This window comes from Zea mays, chromosome 7 (assembly GCF_902167145.1).
Source record: "Zea mays cultivar B73 chromosome 7, Zm-B73-REFERENCE-NAM-5.0, whole genome shotgun sequence".
In the NCBI taxonomy this organism is placed as follows: Eukaryota; Viridiplantae; Streptophyta; class Magnoliopsida; order Poales; family Poaceae; genus Zea; species Zea mays.
Genome location: NC_050102.1, coordinates 51,290,077 through 51,310,225, shown reverse-complemented (window position 1 = coordinate 51,310,225; position 20,149 = coordinate 51,290,077). Strand labels below are relative to the sequence as shown.

General features: G+C 50.1%; 1 protein-coding gene across 5 annotated transcripts; it reads right to left on the bottom strand.

The window, feature by feature from the left end:
- Positions 1-3,596: 3,596 nt before the first annotated feature.
- LOC103632363 (Haloacid dehalogenase-like hydrolase (HAD) superfamily protein) lies at positions 3,597-19,527 on the bottom strand. Of its 5 annotated transcripts, none has more exons than XM_008654178.2 (9): positions 19,139-19,527; positions 18,714-18,893; positions 18,394-18,486; positions 17,525-18,157; positions 17,342-17,423; positions 17,201-17,267; positions 4,386-4,571; positions 4,218-4,281; positions 3,597-4,135 (listed from the first exon to the last, which is right to left on the bottom strand). In XM_008654178.2, the coding sequence occupies exons 1-9, from the start codon at positions 19,224-19,226 to the stop codon at positions 3,921-3,923; spliced, it is 1,608 nt and encodes a 535-aa protein (XP_008652400.1). In that variant the 5' UTR covers positions 19,227-19,527; the 3' UTR covers positions 3,597-3,920. The 5 variants fall into 5 exon arrangements, with proteins under 5 accessions (XP_008652400.1, XP_008652403.1, XP_008652401.1 ...); XM_008654181.2 differs by having other exon boundaries at positions 17,525-18,016; XM_008654179.2 differs by having other exon boundaries at positions 18,720-18,893.
- Between the last annotated feature and the right edge of the window lie 622 nt (positions 19,528-20,149).

Below are 20,149 nucleotides of genomic sequence, written 5' to 3'. Positions count from 1 at the left end.
TCGATGGAGACTGGTATCTGAGTATTTTTGCTGGGTCCGAACTCACAAGACGCATCGAGATTGCAGCAATACCGTTAGAACTGGACATTTTGTTTAGTTGTTCAAGGTATCGAGACGATTTGTTTACGTTTGATGGAATTTGCAGCTCCACTTCTCGATGCAGTAGACCATGCATTCGGCCATACCCGTATGCAATGGCGTGTCTTCCCCCCCTTTGCTTCTTCGAAAGGCGCAACAAATACATGAAAAGAAAACCTACTCGACGCTAGAAATAATCTACTGCTCAAAGTACTATATATTACTGCTGAACCAAACTATTAGTAAACCATATGCATCAGGTGAAAAACTGAAAAGGGAAGGGGTGGGGTGCTGCACCAGAATGGAGGTCAGGAGCCCAAATAGTTGGTCCGTACGTCCAGAACAGAAAAGAGCAAAATCTGTGGTATACAACCCAAAGGCAAAAGGGAAGGAAAGAAGACAAGGACGGCTTTCACGAGCCGCGCATGAGATGATGTACCAAGCAGGGAGGGAGGGCATCATCATCTTTGAAGGTGATGTGCTCCACTCCACACAAAGTTGCGCCACATCCTCGTGATGATGAGTGGTCCAAGCCTAGATCAATGCAAAAACAGTTTGCACAGCACGAGTTTAGGCATGCATCACTTTTGTAGCCGATTGATGCCTACGCAGCGGATTACGGTAAGCTGGCGCTATTGTGGACGCTAAATTCCAATAGCAGCCACATGTAAATGTATGTATGTATGTATATCATGAATAATGACTTCTTCGCACATTTATAGCAACTACAAAATATAAATTATTGATACATTATTAGTGAATTTATATGGAAGTTCAAAATAAGTACAGTAATTAACAAGATTTTTAATTGAACTTGAATAGTTGATGTCTCGGCACAACATAACTTACATTAAGATTTTAAAATGATCATTGTCGATTTTGTAAAACGGTAAAAAAGATTTGTTGGTTTAGTGGCTTATCATCAATTACTTTTGTAACCAATGAGTCCACTCGTAATGGAATGGAGATACGAAAGTGGGCAGTAACAGATTTAAGGGGGTGTTTGGTTACCCCAAACTAAAATTTAGCCCCTGTCCCATCGAATGTTTGAACCTCCGTTCCGGGTATTAAATGTAGTCGGATTATAAAACTAATTTGTCAGCCGAAGATTAAAAGACGAGACGAATCTAGTCCAGTTGGTTGGGTCTATATTTCATACTCCTATTTAAAAGTCAAACGCTTGATGTGACCCAGGCTAAACTTTAGCAGGAATAACCAAACACCCCATAAGAGTGTTTGAATGTAAGCTTAGTGGCTAAAATTAGTTGAAGATATCCAAACATCAAATCTAATAGTTTAGTTATTAGCTATTTTTAGTAAATTAGTTAATGGTTTGCTAGCTATTTGTTAGCTAGCTAATTTCATCAACATTTTTTACCTAACTAATTATTAGTTCTAATGTATTAAACATCCTCTTACGTTGAGATTCACAAATAACTAGGGCTATTAATTATAGACTTTGACTTGCTATTGCAGCCTGCCGCGGACACGGCCTACTACGCTAAATAGCGGCCGGTTCTATGATGCTTTCCAGCATGTACAATCCTAAGGGTCTATTTAGTTACTTTAGTCTAGTGACTAAAATTTAGTATCTAACCTATTGGATTATAGCGACTTAAAGTATTCAGAACGCATTAAATAACTTATAAGAAGACTAAAATATCCTTTAACATTCTCCCACATTTAGTGCAACTAAAATAAATGGGGCAAAAGTGGAATTAATATGGTTTAGTTCCTTTTAATCACTCATTGAGGAACTACAGACTATTTAGAGACTAAATGTGACTCATTGAGGGGCAAATTAGTCCCTGTTTTAGTCCCACGGTTTAACTATTTAGAGACTAAATGTGACTAAAAATGAAGGTACTAATCTTTAGTCACTCAAACCAAACGGGGCCTAAGGGCAACCGCAATAGTGTAGATAGCACCCCTTCTATAGCAACATCTATATCATCTATATATATTATAATATAGTAAATCTTTGCAATGGTGTATCTATAGTAGATATCTATAGCTATTTTTAATACTTAATCCAATCTCTGCACCACCTCGGTTTTTGTATAGACTTACTCTAGGTTCATAAATAGCAGCACTCTCTTCGTTTAATTTGTTGTCATATATGATAGATGTTGACATGGATTCTTTATAAAGAGCTGATTGTACACCATTACGGCTATCCTAAGACCATGGATCGGTTTTACAAGTATAAGAGACAACTAAGAGATAACATGATACAACTTTGAGCCTCTAGATCATAAATATAATTAAAAGACAATATGTATGGAGAATCAATAGAGACGAGCATTTCATGAAGAGTATGTCTCTTATATTTTTTTAATTCACTCGGACATGTATAAAATATTTTTGTCTTAAGGTGTATCTAGAGAGGTACGGTGGCCGCTATAAATGCTATTTAGTACTACTATGTTTAGTATCGTAGTGTGGTGTAGCGAGAAGTATATAGGCAGAGAGCACCAATTTTATTGGTGATCTGGTGGCTTGCTCTGTGGGCGGCAGAATCTTTGCTTAGATCAGGTCACCTTGCGTCAGCAACATTTTTTGGCATATGCAGCATGAAAACGAGGCCTTCTTCCCAAAATAAATCAAGGTTCGAATTTAAATGCTTAGGTTTTTTTTCTTGTTTAAATCACTCATCACAAACCAACTTCTATGTTTTCTAGATATTAGCCTTGCCAGTTGTAGAAGCAGCTTGAGCAATATTCAGCACCAAGGATGATATAACGCAGACAGGCCGACGTGCAAACCTAAAAAATTGAATACTTGCAGCGTTTCTCTTTTCGGTACCAGAAGCACATAATGGCTTGGCACTGGCAATTGAAGGTTTCAGCTGGACCAGGTGGGAACTCCGGGATGTGCTGCAGAGTTGTGCCACGCGGCACTTTCAGCAAGGGACTCGGACTCTGCAACCTGCACTAAACATCATACAGGCACATCAGGCTGCATTCAGTACCCTGGACAAGCTGCATCTCAGATGTAGTGACTGCTCAACGTTAGATTGGATCTTCAATGATGTCCTCAACGTTAGACAGTACAATGGAATGATTCAGGGACACAGAAAAATCATCTTGGCGTGCTGTTCCATACAGCGTGCTGCCAACAGTTGAAAACATGTTTACCGCTCTCAAGGAGAAAAAACAGGAGGAAAAAAAAACAGATTTTGCATGAATTGAGAATCTTTCGCATGCATAGGCCTTGTTACTACCACAAAATATTCTATCAGTACTTTGTTTTTATAGCAAGCTACCTCTATTAAAATATGACGTCAAGGCCAAATTAATTGGCAAAAAACTCAGCAGATTAGTACTGTATGTCCTAAATGTCTTAGATTTCAAACGAACACTTAGGACAAGCAAATTAGCCTGTCTTGAACATCATGTTTTTAAAAACGAAGGGAGAACATCATGGCCTATAACCAACAAAATGCCCAGCCTTTTTGAATTGAACGGGCATTGCGCAAGGCAAGGTCAAGGGTTTAGACATAAGAAAGGCAAGGCAAGAAACCATGAAACTGAGATGATTTACAACAATTCGAGTATATAACAGTTCCATCGAACTGAATCATCCTCCAGCATAGTCAACCAAACTTCCAGAAATAGCTAAGTTAGCAAACCAGAAAGCCTGTAACACTCGATACAGGACAAACAATGATTCATCCCTCGGTTGGAACAACAAAACCTATCAAGATTCTTCAAATCATGTTTTGTCTATGAAACAACAATTACTAAATTAGATTACACATGATAGCACTGGCGCAATGCAAAACACCTGCTAATCAACACAAACAAATACAGAACTTTCTCTTGATTGAACCTTTGTTCCTATTAACCTAAGGACCTCTCCACTTCATCAACTATTTTCGTTTCCACTTGATCAACTATTTGCTTCTCCATCTTATCGACTATTTTCACATAGAAATTCCAGTTTGGATCACTCTCTGTGATGGACTTCTGACCAAATGGGTTATCCCGAACAAAATTTTGAACATTGTCTGCAGCAGCAATTCTCTGCAGATAAACCCGAAGATCTCCACCAGGTCCTGTTTAGTGTATACTGAACATTAGACTATATGATGATGATACTACAAAACGTAAACAGCATTATGACATGGTAAGACATACCCAAGGAATAATCATCCCTCTGGTTCATGTAATTGTAGGGTTCGGGGAAGATTGCAGTGTTTGGCTGCACAAAACAAATAACAGAAGCAAAGTACATGAATTACAAAAATGGACCATGCATTTAATAGCAATCACAGACATACTATAAAAAAAAGGTGAACCTAATACCGGGTTGCACAGAGCCTTGTAGGGCGAATCATCCACCAGTAATGTATTTGAAGGTGAAAACTCTCCCTGCCCCCATGGGAGGTCTGGCTCATCCTTATTCCAAACCCTTTTTAGTTCCTTCAGCACTAATGGTTTGTCCTTGTTGTCAATTGTTTTGCACCCTGTAACAGTGCAGTAAGACATGTCCTGACAAGCAAGATAAATAAAAACATTAGCACATAAGTATTATGATGGTTGTATAGCCTAACTTCTTGCACCACAACTGTATATCACTTGCACATGGCTATATATATGGAAGGCACCGCCACAATAGACTTGCGATGATTCTCTCAAGACCTTTCTACATGATATCAAAGACTCGGGCCTACATCCTGTCCCACCCAACCTAACCCCGGCAACACCCGTCAATGGGCCGCACCCGATCTCCCCATCACCGCCAAAACCCCGCCACGACACGTTCCACAATGTCGCATCAACCGTTCCCCAGGCCGTGCCTACCCTTCCTCTAAACCAAGCTGGCGACACTGGCACTCCACCATGCCACTATCACCTCTCCACCCCTAGCAATGATGGAATCGACAACCAACGCCTCCTCTAAATCAGATCCCGTGCCAGCGTTCAACATCTCGTTGTATGCCACCATTCCTGTCAAGTCCCACATGTCGATCACCCTTGAGTTGAAAAGCCCTAACACCCATTGGTCGGTCTTCTTCCTCTCCCTGCGTAGCAAATTTAGCCTTCACCCGCACGTCGGCAGCACAACAATGGCACATCTGGATGATTCGCGGACGCCAACTCCTGCCTCCACAACTAGCTCCTTAGCTTTGTCGCGAATTGCGTTCTTGGCCTCGCCCTCGAGCCGGACCAGAAGACCCATCAACTCTGGATAGCCACCGAGGGCCCTCTTCCACACAAACAAGGCTCCCTGCGCCATCTTCCTCAGTCACGAGTTCCACTCCATGACTTAGGGTGACCTCTCCATCGATGACTATTGCAAGACGACAAAGGCAACCGCTGATACGCTCTATGATGTCGGCCACACCTTCCTCAACCTACTCCACAGCCTCAAACCCTTGCTTCTCCAACACCGCCAACATCACTGACTCTGATCTATTGCCTGACTTCGCCATGGACCGTGAGAAGTTGATTCTCAAGGAACTCTGTCTCGACAACGAGGGTAAGGTCACCTCCTAGGTCGCCTTGTACATGGGCTCACCCTCTTGCAGCATGGCCTGTCGCATGGCCTCCTCCATCTTGAGCACCCACAACTAGGGCGTGGCAACAATGCAGTGGTTCTAGTGCGACAATGGCCATGGTCACTGCCCAGGCGACAATAGTGGCGACAACCGCAACAAGACGAAGGATTGCAGCATTGGGCCAATACTAGGGCGGTGACCACATCACCTCGTCATCAGTCCGCCCATAGTGGTGTCCCCTGACGTAGCAGCCCACCTAGTGTTGATGATGCCTCTAGTGTACTTGGCGCATTCCCTCATGTGCACACCACCTTCGCACCCACTCAGTTCTTCGACACCACTAATGTGTGTGATACTTCAATGCAATAGTAGTGGGGGACTTCTACACCATTTCTCCACCACCCTGCAGTTGCAACCTCGCCATTTCATGTCTGCCAGCGTGGCAAAAAAACATGGCTCCCCTTTAGTAGTTCCACCTCTGTCGCTACTGGTCCTTATGCTTTAACTCATTGTGATGTATGGACATCTTCGATGCTTAGTACTTTGGTTTCAAATATTATCTCATGTTGCTTCATGATTACTCCCACTTTTGTTGGTCTTTTCCCTTAAAACACAAACCTGATGTGCACCGCCATATTGTTGAGTTTCTTGCTTATGCCCACACGCAGTTTGGTACCATCTCGAAGTCCTTCCAGGCTAATAACTAGGGATGAAGACGGGACGGATACAACCGAATACAGGGTCATCATGTATCCTACCTTAATGCATTTCTCTCAGATACGAGTAGTAAAAATTCGAGACGGATACAGGACGGGATCGGATAATAATTCGAACGGGTAAGAAACGGATAACGAATATTAGTCGGGTAGATAATGGATATTTGTCAGGTAGTTCGTCCTGATAATATTAATTGCTCAACCGTCCAACAAACAAATAAAATAAGGGATACATAATCATGTACATGATAGCTCAAATATAGAAAAGCAAATCGATAGAATTGACATGATGCAGTTCAAAGTCAATAATCACAAGGTCATTATAGAAACTAACATATTTTTTTAAAAAAAACGGCAACATATCCCCTCTTTTAGGCATAATCCACAAATCTGACATTATTTTTAAAAAGCTAGTTAAATTAAGATTGATTAACTCCTCAGAATACACGATATAGAGAATTATTTTGGAATAGGGATTAGTTTAAATGAGTGAAACTAATCGGTACTACTTGTACGCTTTATTATGGAGACAAAATTTCACTTCAGTGAGGGCGTGACCGCACAACCAACACTTCTAACGAACTTCCTAGTACACCTATGTGAAGGACATGTAATAAAACCTAATAAAAAGTCACGCACCAACCTACCAACCCTCCACGTCCTCTACTCACGGCGGTTCACGTTCACGCCGGGCCAGGTGATGCGTAATGGGCCAGGGTGGTTCGGCACTTGGGCCAGCAGGCACGACGCACGCACAACGGCGCAAGACGGCAAGCCGGACTGCAGTCAAACGCTACCCTGTAGCCACCGGGATATACGGGTACTTACCGGGTATCAGTGATTTTGTATCCTACCAGTATCCAGTGTTTATTATCCGAGTAGTACATGTATCCATCCGACAACAAAAATACTCGTATATGTATCCGAAAATTCATCTCATTTTCATACCCGTATCTGGTAGACGTCCCGTTTTCATCCCTAGTGATAACGACACTAAATTTTTAAACAGTGTCATCACCACATTCCTCTCCTGCCATGAATTTGTCGTTCGTCTTCCATGCCCATACACCCCACAAAATGGAAAAGTTGAACACATGCTCCGCACAATCAACATAGTTTGCACCCTATTGATCCTGCCTCTAACCTATTGGGCTGAAGCCTTGGCCGCTGCCACATTTTTTTGAAAGAAAGACTGTGGAGCATGTGTTAAATGAGTCTATGTTTCCTTTTGCTACGACACCCTCGGCAGCTCGGTGTCGTCGTCACTGGACTTTTGATGCAAAGCCTCTCTACAATGTCGGAAGCTCCGCCTTTGAGCGTTAATTACCACTTCTAACTGTTTAATTATCAATAAATTATTTATTGTTCATGCTAAGATCATTTTGGTTAATTAGAACATGGATCGACCACCCGAGAAAACAGTGCTACCACAAGGGTGGAACCGTGGAATGGGACGCCCTTAGCCAATTAATTAGAAAAGCTAGAGAAAGATTACCTTATCCGAAAGGGGCAAGCCAGGAGGCGTCGCTGCAGAGTACAGGGAGGTTCTCGGGTCAAACTGTCTGTGATAGCTTTACGGACGAGTGATTCTTATACTCCCTTCTTCCTAAAATCGTAGTGGGCCTTCTCGAACTAGTGGAACTTTGTAAAGCCTCATAGTGCTACCCTGCCTCCGTCTCCTCGGTAGAGATGAATGGGAGTCGAGACCCTTTGGCAAACGGGTAACACGGCTTGTGGGTAAAGATGTGCAACCTCTGTAGAGTGTAAAAGTGGTATATCAACCGTGCTCACGATCAAGAGCGGCTCGAACCCTTACATGAGTAATTTATGGAAGTAAACTTAATCTGCCATGCATTGCATTGTGGGATTTTTATATGATACTTCTATATTGATCACGTATTTAATTGGGTTAGTATCTACTTACACTTAGTAATTGCTAATACAATTTTGACCAACTTCATTAAAAGCAATGCTCAGTCTTAATCATTTTCCCTAGTAAGCCTTACACTACACATGAGCCCCCACCGTAAGTGAGCTCATACACACTTTTCCCCACACGTGCTGAGCGATGACCGTATGGGAGCTCACCTTTGCTATAATCACACCAGGTGAAGAGCAGGTACCACCGGAGAAGGACTACTACGATGAGTTCGATGAGATCTAGTGGTAGGACTACGGATCCTACCAGGAAGATCGAGCAGGTTGTAAGGTGGAGCTTGGGCGCGGGAAGGGTGGCGGCGCTAGGGCGCCGTCGTGACCCAAGCTGGGTCGCGCGCAGGGGCTGATCTCACGAACTCTGGCTTCCTCAGGGAAGCCAGAACAAATTGGTATTCTGCTTAATTAAACCCATGGTGTCTTACAAGTATTTATAGGGAAAACTAGCTTATCTAGATAGAGCTGATCTATTGGGCCTTGGGCCCCACCTGGCGCGCGCCCTAGCCAGCCTTGGCCCTGTTGCGCCTAACATAGGCTTGGCCATACATAACATCTCTCCCTGCCTTGTCAAACAGCTCGTCCTCGAGCTGTAGGTCAGGGTAAGCAGCACGGAACTCGTCAAGCTTTTCCCATGTGGCGTCATCTTCAGCCAGTCCACGCCACTGTACGAGAACCTGCCACACGCCCCACCGAAGTTGAGCGCGAAGCACCTTGGCCGGCACAGGAAGCAGCCGACCATCCATCACTGGGTCAAGCGTCCCCGGAGTTGCAGGCGGATCCCCACGGTGCGGCTTCAGCGGGCTGACGTGGAAGACATCATGGATGCGGGCACCTTCTGGCAACTGCAGGCGGTAGGCTACCGACCCAATCCTTTCATGGACACGGAAAGGGCCGGCGTAGCGAGGTCCTAGCTTCCCCTTCGCACGCGGATGGAGGGACTGAAAGGTGCGGTGCAGCAGGCGTAGCCACACCCAGTCACCCTCCTGGAACTGGACCTCCCGATGCCCAGCATCGTAGTACTTCTTGGCGAGTTGCTGGGCCTGCAAAAGGCGCTGGCGCACGTCGGCTAGCATCTCATCTCTGGAGCGTAGCATGTCATCTGTGGCCTCCGTACGTGCCGTCCCTGGCGTGTAAGGTAGCATGGGCGGTGGGGATCTGCCATAGACCACCTCGAAAGGAGTGGCACGCAAAGTTGTGTGGTAGGAGGTATTATAGCAATATTCCGCCCAGGACAGCCACTCCACCCATGCTCGCGGTCGATCGCCGGTGACACACCGAAGATACATCGCAATAATCTTGTTGACCACTTCCGATTGTCCATCCGTTTGTGGGTGGAAGGCGGTGCTCATCTTTAGTGTCACCCCCGCCATCCTGAAGAGGTCGCGCCACACGTGCCCGGTGAAGACGGGATCCCGGTCACTGACAATAGACAACGGGAACCCGTGTAGTCGTACGATGCCGTCGAAGAATGCCCGCGCTACGGACGACGCGGTGTAGGGATGGCTGAGGGCGATGAAATGGGCGTACTTGGAGAAGCGATCCACCACCGTGAGGATAACGGACTTGCCCGCCACCTTGGGCAGCCCCTCGATGAAATCCATGGAGATGTCGGCCCACACCTGGGACGGCACCTCAAGGGGCTGCAGGAGGCCGCCCGGCTGCTGCGCCAGTGTCTTGTTCTGCTGGCACGTGGTGCAGGTGCGCACCCAGTCCTGGACGAGCGCGCGATCACGTGGAATGTAGAAGTCTGCCCACAGTCGATGGAGGGTCTTCTGGACGCCCTCATGACCTGCCGAGTGCGCCAGTGTCAGCACCTGGTGGCGCAGGTCGTCGTAGTTCGGCACGAAGATGCGTGTGTCGCGCAGGAGTAGCTCGTCGACGAGGCGCCATGGCGCAGCCAGTACGCCTGCCGCAGCTACTGGAGGAGGTGCTGCCCGTCAGGCGCAGCTGCCAGCGCCCACATGATGTCGTCCAGCAGGGAAAACGTCGGGCCCGAGATGGCCCGTGCCGCCATAGTCGTGTCCTCCAAGGCAGCCTCCGAGTCGCGGTGGGACAGGGCGTCGGCCACGGTGTTCAGGCGCCCCGGCCTGTATTCCACCAAGAAGTCGAAACCGAACAGCTTGCTGGTCCACTGATGCTGAGGAACTGTGGACAAGCGTTGATCCAGCAAAAATTTTAGACTGCAATGGTCAGTACGAACAGAAAAATGGCGCCCCCACAGGTACGGGCGCCAGTGACGGACGGCCTGCACGAGGCCGATGAGCTCCCTCTCGTAGGCCGCCAGCTTAAGGTGGCGGGCTGCAAATGGCTTGCTGAAGTAGGTGAGAGGTCCCGCGCCCTGATGAAGGACAGCACCAAACCCCGCGCCTGACGCGTCACAGTCGACGACGAAGAGCTTGGCGAAGTCCGGCATCTGGAGCATTAGGCCCGTCGTCAGGGCGTGCTTGAGGGCATGGAAGGCTGCTGTCGCATCATCGTCCCAGGCGAACGTGTCTCGTCGCAAGAGACGCGTCAGTGGGGCTGCAATGAGGCCGAAGTCTTTGATGAACTTCCAATAGTACCCTGCCAGTCCCAAGAAGCCCCGTGGGCCTCGTGCAGACCGCAGGGGCGGCCAGGAGGCCACTGCCGCGACCTTGTCCGCGTCCATGGCGACCCCGCCCTCGGAGATGACATGGCCAAGATAGGCCACCGATGTGGCGCCGAAGGAACACTTGGAGCGCTTCAGGTGGAGGTGGTGTGCCCGCAGTGCCTCGAGGACGATGCCCACATGCTCGAGGTGCTCCGCCCATGATGCACTGTAAATCAGGATATCGTCAAAGAAAACAAGCACAAACCTCCGAAGATATGGGCGGAGTACGTCGTTCATCAGGGCCTGGAAAGTAGCAGGCGCGTTCGAGAGGCCGAACGGCATGACCAGGAACTCATAGTGGCCATGATGGGTGCGGAACGACGTCTTGGCGATGTCATCGGTGTACATCTGCACCTGGTGGTATCCTGAGCGTAGGTCTAGCTTAGAGAAGAAACGGGCTCCATGGAGCTCGTCGAGGAGCTCGTCCACTACCGGGATCGGGAACTTGTCCTTGGACATCTTGGCGTTGAGGGCGCGGTAGTCGATGCAGAAACGCCACGAGCGGTCCGCCTTGCGAACTAAGAGCACCGGAGCGGAGAACGGCGACGTGCTTGGTCGTATGATGCCTTGTGTGAGCATGGCCTCACACTGTCGCTCCAGCTCGTCCTTCTGCAGTTGCGCGTACCGGTACGGCCGTACGGCCACCGGAGCGGTACCGGGCAACAGGTGATAGAATAAGTCATGTGGTCTTGTGTGGAGAACAACATTTTTGTTTTGTGGTGAACAGGACAGCAGCACAGCAGCAGCAGCCTTTTGACTGCTGCAGAACAGCAGCAGTGCAGTTGGAGACAGCACCTTTTGACTGCTGCAGAACAGCAGCAGTGCAGTTGGAGACAGCATCTTTTGACTGCTGCAGCCAGCAGGACAGTAGCAGTTGGAGACAGCAGCAAGACAGCAGTTGCAGTTTTGACTGCACTTTAGCACTTTAGTATCTAGAGGACAGCATTTGTGTGCTGCGGTGTGTAGTGTAGTATGTAGTGCAGTGTAGTGCAGCCCCTAGGGCTATAAATGTGTCCCCGACCCTTCTGAGGGTATGCATTGTGTAGTGTTTGAGGAAATAAACAGAAAAATTGCCCCAACTCATAGTGTCATCCTCTTGATGAGAGTTAGAGTCCCTCTACTTACAATTGGTATCGGAGCCAAACTATCCTACAGCCTAAACATCTCTTGCTGATCTCCTTCCCGCGCCTCTCCCCACACTCAGTCGGCAGCAAGAGCTCCAACTGTACCTTCCTCTCCTGCTCAGACGAGCAACCTTTCGTCTGAGACAGCCTCTTCCACACGCAGCGACCCCTCACTAGCCCACCATGTCCCTACGCTCGGTCACTTCGAGTGTGCGGCGCCAGCAGGAAGACGAGGTCGCCGCAGCACAAGAACGCGAGCGAGCAGCGACAGCGGCAGCACGGCTGGCGGCAGCGGAACTGGCAGCAGCGAGAGCGGAAGTAGAAGCAGCGGAGGCGGCGGATGCTGCACGTGCGGCGGCAGTAGAGCTTGAGGTTCTGCGCGGCAGTAGAGCTGGCAGCTCTGCTTCTGTCGACGACAACACCGACAAAGAGCTCAGGCTGGCGAGGGAAGCAGCGCGAGAGCAGGCGGCACAGTGGGCAGCCGCGCATCCCCATGGGGCGCGCGTGGCGGCAGCCCAGATAGGCGTCGACGCGCTGACGGCGCTCCGGGCGAGGGCGCACGCGGCGGCAGCCCAGACGGGCGTAGACGCGCAGGCAGTGCTCCTGGCGGCGGCGACCGAGTCGACGGAGATCGCGGCCTCTACAGGCAGCGCGACTCTCCCTCCCCGGATCGGTACCATGGTCGCCGCATGACCCAGGCCATTGTCAGGGACATCGGTCCCGGCGGTGGGTGGCCTACCCTCACCAAGACCAACTACGTCGAGTGGGCCGCGGTGATGAGGGTACGGCTCCAGGTTCGCCACATGTGGGAAGCAGTTCGGTACGGCGACGTCGACTACCACGAGGATCGGCGGGCGCTGGATGCCCTCATTGTTGCAGTCCCGTCCGAGATGCAGTTTTCGCTTTCCCAGAAGCGGACTGCCAAGGAGGCCTGGGACGCCATCGCTGCGACCCGCATCGACAGCAACCGTGCCCGCATGACCACACTGCAGGCACTTCGCAAGGAGTGGGAGAACCTGGCTTTCAAGCCAGGTGAGGATGTTGATGACTTTGCTCTCCGCCTCAACACTCTGTTGCAGAAGATGGTGCAGTTCGGCGACGACACCTACGATGAGGAGAGAGCTGTTGAGAAGCTTTTCTGTTGCATCCCCGAGAAGTACAAGCAGATTGCTCGCTCGATCGAGTCTCTGCTAGACCTCTCCACGATGACAATCGAAGAGGCGATAGGTCGTCTCAAGGTGGTCGACGGCGACGAACCACAGGCTCCCTCTGGGCCTATCGCTATCGGCGGGAAACTACATCTCACTCGGGAGCAGTGGGAGGCCTGCCAGGGTGACAAGAAGAAGGGGGAGTCCTCCTCGACACGAGGCCGCAAACGCGGCAAGCCGCGCAAGGCGCGTGGAGGCACCCAGGCCGGGGCGCGAGGACATGCTGAGGGTGGTGCCCGTGGAGGTGTCCAAGGCGGCGCCGTCGGCAACAAGAAGTCGGCACAAGATGACGGCTGTCACAACTGCGGCAAGCTTGGCCACTGAGCCAGGGACTGTCGACAGCCATGACGTGGCCAGGCCAACGTCGCACAGGCGGAGGCAGAGGAGGAGGCCCTGCTCCTGGCACATGCAAGCATCGAGACATCTCCAGCGGCACCGGTCGCAGCGGCACTCCACCTTGATGAGTCGAAAGCACGCGCTTTCCTCGGCGACGGCTCCAACAAGGACATGATCGAAGGGCGGTGCCTCGACACCGGCGCCACTCATCACATGACCGGCCGACGGGAGTTCTTCACCGAGCTTGACTCTAGCGTTCGAGGCTCCGTCAAGTTTGGGGACGCCTCCGGCGTAGAGATCAAGGGTGTCGGCTCAGTCGTCTTCACCGCCGCGTCTGGTGAGCATAGGCTGCTCACCGGAGTCTACTACATCCCCGCGTTGAGGAACTCTATCATCAGCTTGGGACAGCTGGATGAGAACGGTTCGCGCGTGGAGGTCGAGCACGGAGTCATGAGGATCTGGGACCCCTCTCGTCGCCTTCTTGCCAAGGTACGCAGGAGTCCAAATCGGCTATACATCCTCAATGTGAAGGTGGCACAACCTTGTTGTCTTGCTGCTCATCGAGACGACGGGGCATGGCAGTGGCACGAGCGCTTCGGGCACCTTAACTTCGAGGTCCTGAAGCGGCTCAGTGCCAAGGAGATGGTATGAGGCCTGTCGTGCCTTGACCATGTGGAGCAATTCTGCGATGTCTGCGTGTTGACAAAGCAGAGACGGCTCCCCTTTCCCCAACAGTCGAGCTTCCGAGCCAAGGAGAGGCTCGAGCTCGTGCATGGGAAAGTCGAAGCAGCCCAGTCGCATCCCGACACACGTGATGGAGAAGGACTCAGCGTTGATGATGACGGGGACGTCACGGGTGATGCCGGCGCAGGGTAGGCGATCATCGTTGGACACCGTGACTCGAAGGTGCTCGCCACCCGCCATAGCTAGCCCGAGGCGACTCATCATGTCACTGTTGAGGAAGTTGTGTGTCGACCCTGTATCCATGAGCGCTAGCAGTCGCTCGCCGTTGATGGTGACAGGTAGCAGCATTGTCTTGTCCGTCCGAATGCCCGCCAGCGCGTGTAACGAGACCACCAGCGCGTTGGCTCTGGTGATGTCTGGGGCGGCCGGCTCCTCCAGGGGATCGACCACACCCTCACCGGCCGCCTCGTTGAGGAAATCGTCGACCTCCAGGTAGAACAGCCGCTGGCACACGTGTCCCCGGACGTAGGGCTCGTCGCAGTTGAAGCAGAGCCCCTGCCGGCGCCGCTCCTGCTGCTCGGCCAGGGACAAGCGGCGAAACGGGCGTGTCGGAGTCGTACTGTCACCTGAAGTCGTCGTACCGGTCGGTGGAGCCGCGGGCGGTGCTGGTGTCGCGCATCCCGAGCCCTGCGCCCGTTGCGGTGGTCGCGACCCGCGCTGCTGTGATGGAGGCCAGGCCGCCGCGCGCCGCTCGAACGCCCGCGCCAGGTACATGGCAGTCTATAGATCCTGCGGGTCGCGCAGCTCAACGTCCACCCACAAGTACTCGGGTAGGCCGCCTACGAACAGCTCTATCTTCTGCATGGGGGAGACGTCCCGAGCTCGACACAGCAACGCCTGGAAGCGGTCCGAGTACTCCTGGACCGTGGACAGGAAGGGGAGGCGTCCCACCTCCGCAAGGCGAGAGCCGCGCACTGCTGGACCGAAGCGAAGTCGGCACAACTCGGCGAAACGATCCCAAGGCGGCATGACCTCGTCCTGTTCCAGGGCATAGTACCACGTTTGTGCCGGCCCCTTAAGATGGTACGAGGCCAGCCACGTGCGATCCGAGGCTGGCGTGCGCTGCCCCCGGAAGAACTGCTCACAATGATTTAGCCAGTTCAGCGGGTCCTCGGAGCCATCGTACGTGGCGAACTCCAATTTGTAGTAGCGTGGAGGCGTGCGCGCCTCAGCGCCCCCGTAGGCTACGGTCTCCACGTCGTCGTCCTGAGGCAGCACGTGGTACGGTGACCACGTCGCCATCGCTGCGGGCACGTGAGGGCGCAAGGGCCCCCGACCCGGGAAAAGGGGGTCGTTGCTGCCTCCTAACAGCACCCCGAGAGGCCCTCCGACGGCGCTGCTCGGTAAGGAAGTCCTGAGCGCCGGTCGCAGAGACGCCACATAGTACACTGGTGGTGAAACCGTCGACGCGCCCTGCGCCCAAGATGGGATGGGGGATGGGGATGGTGGGAAGCGGATCAGATGAATGGGGGTTGTGGTCTGCGGTGATGCGGTGGATGAAGGCCTGTGGTCGATCGGCATGCCGTACTGATAGGAGATTGGTTGCCGGGCAAGTGGAGGGAGTGGCGCAGGTGGCTGCGTGGGTGGAGGCAGTGCGGCCGGCGGTGGTTACGCCGGCAGGGACGGGTGCGGCGACGGTGGTAGATGGGCGGCTTGCTGGTTGGGGAAGGGGAGGTGCCCTGTTAGCATGGCGTTCATGGTGATCTGCATGTCGCGCACGGCGTGGCTGAGATCCGCCAGCGACGTCGTGATCTGGGCCGAGGTGAGCGCGGGGACGTGCTGCTAGTTGACGACCGCGCTTGGAGGGCCGAGCGCCATGGCCTCCGACGGTGCAGGGGTCGCGGTCAGGGAGGTGATCGGCGCCGCGGACGGGCTCATGGATGGCGGCGGCTGCTGTCCTGGCGACGGCGGCTTGGAGGTGGCAGAAGAACTCATGATCGTCGAGTCCTCTGATGCCAGATTGGTAGGACTACGGATCCTACCGGGAAGATCGCGCAGGTTGTAAGGTGGAGCTTGGGCGCGGGAAGGGCGGCGGCGCGGGGGCGCCGTCGTGACCCAGGCTGGGCCGCGCACAGGGGCTGATCTCACAAACTCTGGCTTCCTCAGGGAAGCCAGAAGCCCAGAACAAATTGGTATTCTGCTTAATTAAACCCATGGTGTCTTACAAGTATTTATAGGGAAAACTAGCTTATCTAGATAGAGCTGATCTATTGGGCCTTCGGCCCCACCTGGCCCGTGCCCTAGCCAGCCTTGGCCCTGTTGCGCCTAACATAGGCTTGGCCATACATAACATCTAGGCATTGTCTCCCAGTCAACTATGGCGTCGTGGAGATAATTATCTTAGTTCGATTTATTCTATTATCAGTTATTTTGTAAGACATTCTCGTTATGTAATTAAGTTTATGACATTCGTCTTTATACACTGAGTCATTGTATGTGTGGATCATGTTTCTGGCGCACATCAATGCTTTCAAGTCGGACGACTTGCCGGTCGTTCTGGCTGGCCGACTAGGGCGATTAATCACGATTAGTCGGACAATGTGGGCGATTAATCATGATTGGTCCAAACCGACTTGGACGATTAATCGAACGACTTGAAAACAATGGCGTACATATGAGATGCATCTGGATTTGCCCGTAAATCCGGGTGTGACAATGAGGACACGCTGACAATGGCTTAAGTATAGTAATCTAGTAAATGATGTGGCTGCTAGAAAAACACCAAATGACACAAAGCATTAATTAGGCCAACTAATGGCTCACTAATCATACTTTAGCTGCCTAAAAATGCATAGTTACAATATAATGAGCTACATGACACATCATTACCAGTTGATTGCCTGCCACCATTTCATATATGGAAACAATGACCAAAAAGGAAAAATTCATGACCAGATACAAAAATATACAGCTTTTCTACTACTTACCCAACAAAATAGTAGGCATTGCTTAAGACCCCTCATAAGGATATCAACAACCGATTCAACATTTTCCCTGGTGGGTTAGAATATTACAATCAGCATCATTTATTGCATAAATACTAAAAGAAAGGAGGGAGCAAAGTTAACCTTTTCCTTGATGACCATATTCCTAGCTCAAAATTCTGGAAGCAGAATCTCAGAAAATCGTCACAGTATGGTCTTCTGAAAACTGGAACATAAGGCAAATTGCAAATTAGTATGTTTACAATCTTATAGCCTACATTCCTGCTAATATAACAACAGTTTCAACTATTAAGATATCAAGCTTACCTAATTTGGTTCGAACCTTTGCATGTGCCAAGTGTGCATTATGGTAATCTTGATTTATATCTGCTAGCAGACCATTAAGGTCCAAGATCAGGAGTTTCTTCCTTTGAAACCTTACCAGTGATCCTCTTGGTGAGTAGATATTTTGGATCTTCTTTTCATGTGCCTCAACTAAACATGGAGCACATATGCAGCTAAGACCATGGTTTGCTGAAGAATGCAGGCTATGCTCAGCAACCACGCCTCCATTATCAGAAGAGAAGCCTGGTCCTCCACCGGCTGAACCCCACTTTCTTTTTCCCCTCCGTCTTTTTCTTCTTGCAGAGCTCTCCTGCAACAAGACGCTGTTCTCAGCGCAATTCTTATCCCCCTTGTTTCCATCCTTATTCTTCAGTAAAACATCAGCATCATTTGCCTTTGACTGAGCACTACTTAGATCATCACCATTTATGGGATCCATATTGATATCAGCATGTCCTGATGCCCCTACCACATCTGTGCAACCATTTTCAGATTTATCAGCTGCAATTATATCCATGGAAACAACACTAGATGATGCCTTTGCAGAATCTAGTTGCCCCTGAATCTTGTTCTTCTTTTTCCTCCTCTTCTTGTGTTTTGGTGTACTCTCAGAAACTAAAATTGGGAGCATCTCTAATCAGAGCATTCCCTTAATAGAAATTAAATATGCTCAAAAAGAGAACACTAATCTATCTAATCATGGGAACCTGTGCATGAACTGAACTACTGAAAAGAAGTAACAATTGCCATTTGATATGATGAACCTTAGCTCTAGGCCGGAGTAAGAACACTGTCACAACATATCACATATGGTAAGACAAAAAGGGTGTTAAGAGTTAGGACACGCATACCTGAAACAACAGTGGTGTTGGCTTCCTTCTCGGGCATCAGACTGACCTTCACCTTGGAGTCCTCCTCATAATATTTTGCTGTCCCCTCCATCACTAAAATCAGGAAACCAACTATGATCAGAACTCTCTCACTGTAGAAACCAGTACACACTAGAAACAAAACTGAATTGGCATGACATGTGGTGCAACCACATAAAGGTGAACAAAAAGTGAACCAGAGCACCTGCTTCCTAGTTAATAAAACCTAACTTTGAGCTTTATCTTAAGCATTGTAGGCAGTAGCCACACAATGGCAAAGGTCAAAGGGTGCGTGCACGCACAAATACCAGAAGCAACAGCATCAGTGGCATCCTGCTCCTCCACCTCGTTTCCCTTTGCCTCTACTTGTCCCTCCGCCTCTGCTGTCAATGTTGAATCCAAATCAAGTTGTAACTCTTGCTGCTCCCGAGTCGTATTCTTCTTTATCTTCTTCTTCTTGCATCTATGTGTCCCATTTAAAGCTACGAACCCGAAAACAGCATAGTTAGTACGACCTCCCCACAGAGTAGTAACAGGACTGAATTGCATACATGCGGAAGCGTACAATAAGGTCGTTAAGCAAACGCTCATCTAAGGAACTATGTGGCCGTGAACACATCCCAAGTTGATACCACATGAACCCTGGCTCTAAGGCCTACCAAATAATGGCTATGTTGCTGCGGTATACAAAGTAGGGGCCGAGTTGAGGGCATGGGCGCTCGCGTACCTGAAACAGAAGCGGTGGTAGAGTCCCGCTCCGCCGTCCCTATCTCCGCCACTGCAGCCGCCGGCGTCGCGGAATCGAGATTTGACATCCCCTAGCCTAACCAGGACTGCGATGGAGGGCTGGTGCGCCAAGGATCTGGTGGCTACGGGCTAAGGCGGAGGAGCAGTGCACGGGGCGAGCGGGCGGCGGCGTTTCTCCCTGCTGCCGGTGGCGCGGCTCGGGATTTGGGGAACTACCAGCTCCGTCACCGTTTCGCCTGCCTCGCCATTTTGGGCCGTAAATTTGAGTTAATGGGCCGTAGTAATCTTAGGCCTTTATGATGTGCGGCCTGTACTACTATGTATGTAGCTTTTTCATTTTTATATTTAAAAGTATTTAAATTAAAACTATTTTAGTATTCATGAATCTCTATCTCTAATCTCTAACACTTAAACCCACCGGTTTAAATTAAACTAAGTACAAATTTTAAAACTATTTTAGTATTCATGAATCTCTATCTCTAATCTCTAACACTTAAACCCACCGATTTAAATTAAACTAAGTACACCCCACGAACCATCTCACGGAGTCATGTCCCTACTAAATCCATCCAACGTTTTAACCCAAACAAATCCCTCTATCAAAAAACAACACTCCAAATCATTCCATTTAGCTACTATCTCTTACTCAATCATATCCGACGGTTATTCTTTAATGGATCATCCCTCAATGCTACTTCATCAATCATCATCACTGCGATAACCACCATGGTCGCCAACCGCCCCGGCCTCTAACTTGAGCACCCTGCTTCGCGCTAACCGCCGTCGCAGAGACGTCGTCGCTGCCACAGCCTCCAACACGGTCGTATGCCACCTCCACGATAACCACCACCACGACGTCGCCGCCGCCACAACCTCCAACACGGTCGAACACCACGTGATGCCCAAAGGCCAAAGGGATTTTATTAGTTTAATATTTCTTCCATGATTTTGGAGACCTTGACGGCGCTTGAGTATTTGAGTACTACTAACT